Raw genomic sequence first — 10,699 nt, 5'->3', positions numbered from 1 at the left:
AAACATAGTGATATAACATAACGTTGTTTTAAATATAATTATTGTGTCGTAGTGACTTTTTGTCTGTAAATTTTGAATGTTTCTTACAACAGCTTGTGCACTGCCATGAGGTTAATGATAATAACACGTAGTTGTCAGTGTGATACTGTAAGTGAACATCGGAGCCGGCTGCCAGCGCAAGGACGTCTGCGATGTGCGACTGTAATAATCATGAGGAGTTTTGTTATACTTCCTGTTTAAATATTTATAGTCTTAAGACATGCGAATATTTGTATGTTGTCCAGTTCACATTGCTCAACTCTTTAGGAGCTGAACTTTTCACGTTGGAGTAATATTAATAAAGCGGATGAGACTGATTTCTATTATTTTATTTCGTATTACCCCCTTTTTATTCTATGTTCATAATTATTGTTGAAACATTAAAGTTTAAATTACCGAAACTACACCACATAAGCATTTTGACTGGTAGGTCATATTAACTGGCTCATTACTGATAACTACTGAAAGTACAAAAATCTTGATATTTTTAGAAAAACTGCCCGATCATGGAAAGATAGATAAATATTAATAAATGACAATTGTTGTGCATTGTTCAAATTAATTGCTTTTGTATTTGTTCATGTATAATTAGGGAAGAATCCGTCGGGGTGTAGTACGTCGTAGCGGTAAGGCATGCGGCCGCGCACCACATCGTACGAGCTCTTCGCGTCTTTCCCGCGGACATGTTTCTTGTCGTTTTGTGATTTGAGACTGTCCAAATTAATCTGAAACATTTGTTATAATTGATTTTAAAGTTTTCAAATTTTGAAAAAAACGCGACCATAAGCGAATAATATTTAAAATCATACTAGATCGAGAAGGAACTAATTTAAAGTAATCATTTACCCGTGGTTTTTCGCTATAGTCCATCGGTCGACTCGCTGGCAAAGGCCTGATCATCATTCGGGTTTTATAGAGGGGTGATGTGGGGCCATTGAAGGATACCCAGTAAATGGACTGTCCATTACTCTCCTCGGCAGTTATTAAATATTTGCCATTCAAATTACTAAAAGTAAAAAGCTTAATAAGAATGAATACAATTATTAACGATTTTAAAAATAAGCACTTAAGGAGTATTGTTGTAACGTTGCTTTATAAGATAAGATAATGAAATGAGAGATTAGGCGTACTGACGTATTGAAGATGTATACGCTCCTACAAATGAGGGATGTACCTATAAGTCGAAATGGACACGGCCTGGGGTGGCAAAAAATTGGCGCTATTTTTTTATCCAATATGGATTACTGAAAGTTTCAAGCAGTAACTATTGAGTTTCTTGCCGGTCCTTTTCAGTAGAACCTACATTCCGAACCGATGACGATGAAAAATGTAAGTACTTGTAAAAGTCTACTCGAATAAAGTATATTATTCTGATTAATTGGGACTGCAATCTTCCATAGGCCAAGGGCATTTAAAGTATTAATTATTTTCTTGACTCCAACCCTGCCCACTTTCAAAGTCTGGGTGGCTACTGAAAATGTAAAAATTTCAATCATTTTACTAGCACAAACAGGGCTAGACTTAGGATAACAGGGACAACTTAGGGATAGGCAACTTTATACCATAGCGGCATTTTTTAACACGCAGTTCTTCCATCCAGGGCACCAAGGTCATTTGCTTTCCTTGATATAATTACTCGTACGTATAGCAACTCGAGGCCAAACCTGCTGCCATAGTGCTTAGGGTCGTCCGATGAAGAAGACGCGAGGCATGCACCTCACGCATCCCAGGATGACATCCTATATCTTAAGCCCCGTGCGAAGAACCAACATACCAACATTAGGACTTAAAGTAAAGCATCGTAATAGTAGGTACCTTCAACTTATATTATTTTACATCAATCGGCATAGCACTTCTTGATTAGGTAAGTCCAAAACGTTTTAAATATTTACCTTTTTTATATTTTAATGCAATACCTTTTACTTTCTTACCTCTTGTCACATTCCTTATACCACCAAGCTCCCCCATGCTCTATAGAGCATGATCCGTCCTTCCATTCGTCATTGTCAGAGTCGTATGTAGAAAATTTCTGTCCCGCGTGGTATGATAGTGAGTCTCCTGCAAGCGTAAATCGACCATAAATATATACCGTTTTATTTGGCCTTTAAGTAATTTAAGATTGTACACATTTATGTCACCAGCATTGCCACGAAATGTTCCAAGTGTGCTTATACGATATCCTTCATATTCCGGCCCCAACGTAAACACCGAATATGTAGCAGATACTTCTTGTCCATGTTGTGCTTCCATTTCTACTCTCAACTCGTACAACTTCTGGTTTGTCAGATAATATATCTTTTCTAAGCCGAGCCAAAATTCGCCTGCAAGATTTCCAAATCCGTGCTTATATTCTACCCAATTTTTGTAAAAGTCTTGAGATCCGTCGAATCTATTTTGTATCACCTATGAATGTTAATATTTTGTTTACGTTTAAAATCAAAATTTGAATACAATTTCAACAAAAGGCATTTTGTTTATATTACCGTCCAGCCGCCGCCTGCAGAGTTCAGATCACAAAGAACGTAAAAGGGTTCTGTATCATCAGGTTTGATCTTGTAAATACCGGTCACATTGAATCCTTGCGCTTGAATTTCCTGACAATCGGTTGGATATCGTTCTGAGCGGTCTACACGGCCTAATCTAAACAATAAACAGACAAATGAATCAATCTTAGAGTAAGATGCTCGTGTCTAATGCGTGATAGGTTACTTTTTAATTAAAACTGTAAAATAAATACTAATAATACAATATAGAATTGTACTCTTAATATAAATGATTTGAATCAAAGTTAATGTAACGAACCTGCAATCGCATTTTTTAGATTTTTGCTCTTGTAAAACTCGTCGGAACTCGGTAATCAAATTGGTAGGGTCCAGCGTACGTCCAATTTGATCTGAACTGTTAAATAGAGAGTTTTTATTTTGAATAAACCTTTATCATAATTAAAGATACATTTAAGAGTGAAAATAAGAAATACTCATTAATATTTCGAGAACGTTGTCTGTTTTTGACCTCCGATATCACATTCAATATAACTTCCACGTTGCTCGCAAGTGACTTCATGTGCATTTCCAAAAACGAAAGACGATTATCTAAAGCTGTCTCCAAATGGCAGTCTGTATCCGCTGAAACATTACAAACAATCTTTAACAATTAACCTCACCTTGTAGTACAATTTATTATTTGTTTATGTGTCGTCACCACATAACGAGGCATGACTTAAGCTTACACATCGTTATTTAAAAGCATATAAAGTAATTTGTTTTTTTTCTAAGGTACGTATCCAAGATACGTATCCATTTTGATAAAACTATAAATTGTGAAACATCCAATAATTAATAAAAATTAGGACTATAAATATTAATACAGAAATGTTTATTGTTTTCCTAGAAATAACTAAATGCCTGTAAATTTCAAGCTGCTGGACTGGCTTGGTGAATACACTTATAGCAGATTATTTATTATCCGGTAGATAGTTTCCACACGATATTTATTTCACCGCTATACACGAAATATATTATAAATGCAATTTAAACACAGGAAAATTTTATGGTATTATTACGACGCAATTTAATTTTAGACACTATGTTTAAGCATATAAATGAGCATACCATTTGAATCTCTAACATAAGATCGTTTTTGATTTTCTAACATCGATTTTATTTGTTCTATATCAGTTCTAAAGGGACCTAATATAGCTTCCATTTTTTCGTTATAGTTTAGATTATCTATAGCGGTTGTAATATCCATCAGTTGCTTTAATATTTTATCGGTCTTTTCGTGAACTTCTATGTCCAGTCTGTTTAATCTGAAATCGATACTTTCCATTTTTTTTAAATGTTTTTCACTTGCCGTTATTGTTTCCATAAGTTTTTCTATGACAACTTCGTTATCAGTCGCTGATTGAGCAAATCTAGTAACATTTTTTGCCCTATTTGGAACTAGCATTGCCTCATTTAATTCGTTTTCGTATTCTTTTTTCCACAACGTTTTGTCGTACCGCTCTTGTTTTCGTTTACCATGCTTTTCCCGATGGAATTCTCCTGATACAACACTAAAGACAAGAGTTATTGAAAATAGTTTATAATTTGAAACCATGTTGAGATGTAATTAAAAGGAATAATTCAAAACGACTGACGCGATGCCGCATCTTCATCACCGTGAAAAGTTTATAGTTAACTAAACAAAAACAGCACCAATTGTATACTTTGACAAATACACATACTTCTTATCCGTGAGTGAATTGGCAAGAATTTTCCCGCGATTGTTTATAAAAGTAAAACAAATATAATATCAATTCGTCCACATTATTTATAAACATAACATACCCCGCATTTTGTAGCAAGAGTAAAAGTAATATTGTCTGTGCCCGATATCTCCGGTACCGCCTCGTTAATCACAGTATATTTATGTATATGTATTAATACAAATAAAACTACTGTATAATTATAAATTTAACAATTTATATTTTATGTTAGTTATTTTAAATAGAAATAAATTTAATTCAAGTTACTGCTCTGTGGTATCTATAAATTGTAAATAGGGCTATACGAAAGTATACAAAAAAATTAACACCTATTCATGAATACATACTTCGCATGTTTACATACAGTTACTTTCCATTTTTGCCATTTTTGACACATGTCATAGCAAATAGATTTTACAGGAGAATAAGATCCTTCTGTTATATTTTTTATTGTCTCGAGATCCGTTTCAATTTCCCAATATAAAATACCACTTGCAGATAGGAACATCTTGACAAGCGGTCACTTTATACAAGTCAATCTTCTACCGATTTCTAATGTAAATTCTGTCGCGGAGAATCAACATATATATTTAGATTCTAGCTGACCCGGCGAACTTTGTTCCACCTTAGATGCAATAAATGAGCAGATTTTGGATTTTATTAAGTTCATTTTTTTTATTTATTTAATAAATATAAAATATCAAGTATTTTAATGATTCTTTTGGTGCATAGGTTGGACTCTTCAGTGAAGCACTTAGTGACGACATTTTTTGGTTTATTATCAGGCGCAAGAACAAATCACGCAGTTGTTCTTCCGACCCGTGAACATGCCACTTATAATTGACCATGGGAAAAACATTAATTATCTAGATTCGGACCACTAACTTTCAAAAATTGGCCTTGTGAATGTATAATTGATCGGAAATTATGTAGTTTAAATCATCTACATCTTTATTATTAACCGCCAAAATTGCTCGCTCATTCAACCATTCATTATTTTTGTGGTTAGTAAAGATGTTTGGGAATACTTTGTTGATGAGTTCATCTTTCGATGAGACAAATTTACGGAAATTCTGAAAAAATGAGATCGATCCGCTAGATTCGTCGACAGGTACTCGACCATTACCGACAGTTAGCAATCGCTCCAAAAAATCTTCGGCAGATGTATGTATGTATGTATGATGTATGTATGTAAAATCGTTGCACCTCCAAAACATCTCAAGTCATTGCGTAGATATTTCCATAGATATTTTATTTGCGTCTTACCAGTTCCATCAGGGGCATCCAGGAAATATAAACCACCATTTCCATCATCAATTGCCTTCATTAATGTATCATAAACTTCCATATGTTCAGGGATATAACAGAGGTATATTTGTTTGAACTACTAAATCTAATACCTAGTGATCGTTATTCACCAGCCAAAACGGTTTATCCGTTCTTGAGTTATAAGTAGTGTAATTAACACCACTTAATTTTATAGATCTATATAAGATATATAAATCTATATTTATATATCGCATGGCATTCACGAATATTTATTATTTTCTTGTATTGTATTATTGATGATAGGGCTTTATGCAAGCCTATTTGGGTAGGTACCACCCACTCATCAGACATTCTACCGCCAAACAAAAGTACTCAGTATTGTTGTGTTCCGGTTTGAAGGGCGAGTGAGCCAGTGTAACTACAGGCACAAGAGACATTACATCTTAGTTCTCAAGGTTGATTGGTCAAAGGGATGGTTAATATTTGGGTGACAAAATCGGCCAAAGCCAATATGCCTACCATTAAAAATGAAAAATGTCGTATACGTTTTCAACACCAAAAATCGCATAAATGTAGAAAATTAGTGGATTTGTTTATATTTATATACAGGGTTATTGATAATTCGATGTATTCCGGTTAGTAGGTGATAGGGGTAACTATTTGCAATAATTTGAACCTTGAGTTATCACGTTTTTTAGATTTTTTAAAAATAAGTCAAAAATGCAACTTTAATTTAAAAAAAATTTAGAATAAAATCAATTTTTTCTTCTGATTTCTAAAAACGAATAAACACAGGTTATTTGTCAATATTAAAACAATAATAATCGATTCAAATTTAAAAATTCGAGTCCAAAAAAAGATATTTTTTCAATATTTTTTTGATTTTTTTCCACAAAAATGCTTTAAAAACATAAAAAAATCATTATGAAACTTGTCCTGCATATTATTTTAAAAACATAACCCTTTTCTTAGTTCTCCAAAAATGTCTAACAACCAGGAACTAATTTCAAAACAACCGAAATAAAGTGACCACATAGGACGCTGGTAGAAATTCCTATTCGAACTTGAACGAATTCGGACTAAAGTTTGCTCTTTAAAATTAACACAAAATTAATTAAAAACAATACGCAATGTAAATAAAAACAAAAATACAAATTTAAAATATAATTTAGAAACAGAAACAGTTCAATAGCTAAGTTAGAAATAAGTAAGACATTTTGGAATTAGCCTACTACGCTCTCTCAGCTCGCATAATTTTCATAAGTTTTGACTCAACTACCGAATTAGTCAAACTATTCGCCTCATATCTATGCGCTTTTTAAATTCTTATTTTGGGGTTTTCTACCAATGATACAGGCGAGAATATATATATATATATATATTGGGTACATAACATTTATTCTGTCTATCATTTGTTGATTGTTGTCGTCGTCAGGCTCATGATCGGTAACAGCAGCTGCTTATTTAGCCCGTCGGGGGTTCGTTCATCTCGTGATGTCCGCCATTACGATTATTGTGTACGTGAAATGTCAAATCGAAATCTTCTGTGGTGGCATCTGATACCTCTGAGCTCCTACTATCTGGCGCAAGCATCGATTGGCAACCGTACTACACTGAGCAGAGTTTGTACAAGACGTAGGCCTCATTCAACAGGTGCCGGAGGACTTAGGCACCCTAGATCCTCAATTTGGTTTTCGTGGGTGTGCAACTTCAACCGGGCCATCGCGGTGCGATTCACCACTTAATTCAAGGTGGAAACCATACAGAACGACTAATCGATATGATACAACAGGTGTCGAACTGTCTTGGCCTACGTCTTGCCCTTTGATAAACAAAGCGACAGCTTTGTACTTCTAAGAAAGACACCACTACTCGCATATTCGGAGGAAACTCCATTGTATTCAATGACTCAGGTAGAATCCTAACCACACCGCGCATAGGCGCAGGTAAGATTGACATACACCCGAACAGCTGAACAATGTCGAAAAGCAACGCGATAGGCTAAGCTTGTGGGAAGCGTACTATGCCCTATGCCACTATGCTAGAGAAGGATGATAAACTTTCCCTTTTTCCACTCATCGGAGTAGTTTTCGTTCGGAGTAACCCGTTAGTACTTTGAGGTAATCATGGATATGATTTTATACTATCCACTTTCTTTTAAGTCGCCGTTAGATGGCGCTGCAACTCAACCTCTATACCATTCCACCGATTGCCATGACTCTGGATATACGGAGGCAGGACAATTATTGTTGTTAAGGAAATCATGATATGGTCTTGCTAGATTTTTGCAACGGTTACCATTATCAATGCACTATATTATATATTATTAGATACCAGAGAGCCAGCTGAGTAAAAATGCACATGTGTCGAATACTGGGTGTGCTTCCGATTTCTCACAGTCCGATAAACCACAGCCGGGATAAGGCCTCCTCTCCGTTCGAGGATAATGTTAGTAGCTTATTTCACCAAATGTTATGATGTTAACAGATTTCCATTTTAACATATGTCACCTAATTCATGACATGTACTATAAGCACAAATTAAGCACATGATAATTCAGCGGTGCTTAACCTGGTTTGAGCCTACAATCTTCGATTAAAGTTCAAGTGTTCTAAGCACTGGGCCATCTCGAGTCCGTACTTCCACTGAGAAATTAATTCGACCAATATGACCCAACAACCGGAGCATGTTTCTTACTATATTAATTTGGAGCTTCTTGAAATCATAGCATATGTATATCGCATAGTAAAAAATGTCATTAAAGTACCTACAAGGACGTCAAATTTGTACCCAGAATTTCTTAACGTTATATCTCTAAAATGGTCTACTTTAAAAAAGTAAAAGAAATATTGTGCATCTCATATATATGTATATGTTATTGCTGTTTAATATTAAAGTTATATTACTTAATATTAGTTTCATATTAAATAAAAAATACTTTACCTCGCAATTTGGGACTTTCGTCTTTTTGATGTGATACCACGTGTTTTAATTTATCCAGATCATTTTTAAGTGAATGTAGAGAACTCTGAAGTGCATCTACTGGATTAGTTTTCATAGCTCTTAATACTTCAGTCAAGTATTTCAATATAGTATTTGTCCGTTCTTGAAATATCGTTTCCAAATGAACTACCTTAGCCTCCACAGTTTCTATCAATTTCAAATACCTTTCGCTGGCCATCAAAGTCTCTACAAATTTTTCTACAACCACTTCAGGTTTTGCAATACGTTCTGTAGTCGTTGGCAGCCTACTATAATTATAGTTGGTCTTAGCAAAAATGTTTTCTAATTCATCATCATAATTCTCTCCACGTTTTGGTGGCAGTTCTTTCCGAGCCGAGGAAATGCCGTTAATCCAAAGAATAAATATTAAAGTCGTCCACATCGTACCCACTTCGAATTAATCCCAGACTCACCGAACAAGATAAAATGATCTTGAATGGAATGTTTAAAAATATGAGTAACTTATTTTAAAACATTTGTCCTTATACTTTCCATTGTTGTGAACTTTTTAACTAAATATTAGTATTAATCAGTGAAAACAGATGAAAAAAGAAAAAAAAGATTACCGCTATTTGAGTAAATTTCCATAAGTAGTATCTATTGTTATTCTACGGAATATAAAAACACAATATTTATTTATCTATTCTTTATAAAATATATTTTGCACATTCATAAAGGCTTAAAAAATCTTATTTCTATTTTTAAAGAGAAAAATTCTTTCCTTCACGCATTGCCTTAAATATTTATCTATATATATACATAGATACACAATATAATAGATATATAAGAAGCGGCCAAGTGCGAGTCGGACATTGTTACTTTGATCGATGTAAACATTATAATTAGGTAGCTTAATGATGGGCTTTAGATCTAACTATATGGGAGCCCATATAGGCTGGTGATAGCTAAATAAGCTAATATATATTCCAGTTTACAAGATATTTCCAAAAATATTATCCTGTAGTGATACTTGCATTCAATCAACTCAATTTATATTATTTAAGTTGATTGAATGATAGGTAAGTAGCGGTTTACAATTAATGACGTATTAAAAAAAACTACTTACTAGATCACGTTCAAACCAATTTTCGGTGGAAATTTGCATGGTAATGTACGTCATATATTTTTTTTATTATTCTATATATAATTCTAAAATAAAAGCCAAAGTTACTCCTTATTACATCAGCTATTTGCCAGTGAAAGACCCGTCAAAATCGGTTCAGCCGTTTCAGAGATTAGCCGGAACAAACATACAGACAGACAACAATTGTAAAAAATGTTATTTTGGTATATGTACCGTGTATAAATACATATGCATTTAGTATACAGCGGTTATTTTAATATTACAAACAGACACTCCAATTTTGTTAAATGTATAAAAGATATTACTATATCATGCAAACGTGTGTATTGTGAACCGATGACTTTAAAAGTTCGTAGACTTACATAAAAGAAATACTTTTATTTTCGATTCGACTTTCTACCTCCGCTGTATAGGTGTGGCTTTTATAATAGTCGTCAAAGGCATGCAGTAATTTAGATAATAATATCATTACCTAAATTACTGCTTCTTTATGATACCGCAAGATCTAATAATATTGTGAAAAGTAAAATTAAATAATTAAAACCGTTAAATTATTTCCTACCTGTTATAAATATTTCAATGATATTTGAAAATATTTTTATTGATTAGCATATAAGGCTTTGTTAAGTTATAGGAACGAAAACCGTGATCAGAGTTTGGGGATATGTGGTACACACGAGTGCTGTTGTGCCCTATTTAATGAACCAAAAAGGCAAGATTCAAGAAGGTAGTCAAACGAGTGACAATACTCCAAGTCACAAAGATCTTTCAATGCAGTAACTTTCTTGCTTGATGACTCCATCCTCGGAAGAACCCAATAGGTGGCACAAATTGATATTAATAGCGTGGATCCTCGTGAATTGTACCTGCCAAGATACATTAATAAATACTTTAATAAATAATGTTGACCGAATATCGTGCTAACGGCTTCTAGGCTTGATAATAATACATATCATCAAAACTCGAGCACCCATTGAAGACTTCAATCAAATTTTATCAGACATCATACAAGAAAAATGTTCGTCTAAATTTCATATATTCATCCAAATTTAGTTACC

General features: G+C 33.8%; 1 protein-coding gene across 1 annotated transcript; it reads right to left on the bottom strand.

Moving 5' to 3' along the window:
* Positions 1–451: 451 nt before the first annotated feature.
* Positions 452–8,939, bottom strand: LOC125076318 (fibrinogen C domain-containing protein 1-like). The gene is made up of 9 exons (XM_047688423.1): positions 8,498–8,939; positions 4,629–4,631; positions 3,017–3,164; positions 2,842–2,937; positions 2,523–2,679; positions 2,178–2,442; positions 1,971–2,097; positions 886–1,045; positions 452–764 (listed from the first exon to the last, which is right to left on the bottom strand). The coding sequence occupies exons 1-9, from the start codon at positions 8,937–8,939 to the stop codon at positions 618–620; spliced, it is 1,545 nt and encodes a 514-aa protein (XP_047544379.1). The 3' UTR covers positions 452–617.
* Positions 8,940–10,699: the final 1,760 nt, after the last annotated feature.

Source organism: Vanessa atalanta, chromosome Z (genome assembly GCF_905147765.1).
Source record: "Vanessa atalanta chromosome Z, ilVanAtal1.2, whole genome shotgun sequence".
In the NCBI taxonomy this organism is placed as follows: Eukaryota; Metazoa; Arthropoda; class Insecta; order Lepidoptera; family Nymphalidae; genus Vanessa; species Vanessa atalanta.
The sequence above is the reverse complement of the archived record's forward strand: the minus strand, read 5'-3'. Positions and strand labels throughout refer to the sequence as shown.

Excerpts from the sequence above, each read along its gene's own strand:
- LOC125076318 (XM_047688423.1), bottom strand. The coding sequence starts at position 8,939 with ATGTGGACGACTTTAATATTTATTCTTTGGATTAACGGCATTTCCTCG. Across the intron at positions 2,443-2,522 it reads CTGCAGGCGGCGGCTGGACG|GTGATACAAAATAGATTCGA; the intron begins GTAATATAAACA and ends TAACATTCATAG. Across the intron at positions 765-885 it reads ACTATAGCGAAAAACCACGG|ATTAATTTGGACAGTCTCAA; the intron begins GTAAATGATTAC and ends CAAATGTTTCAG.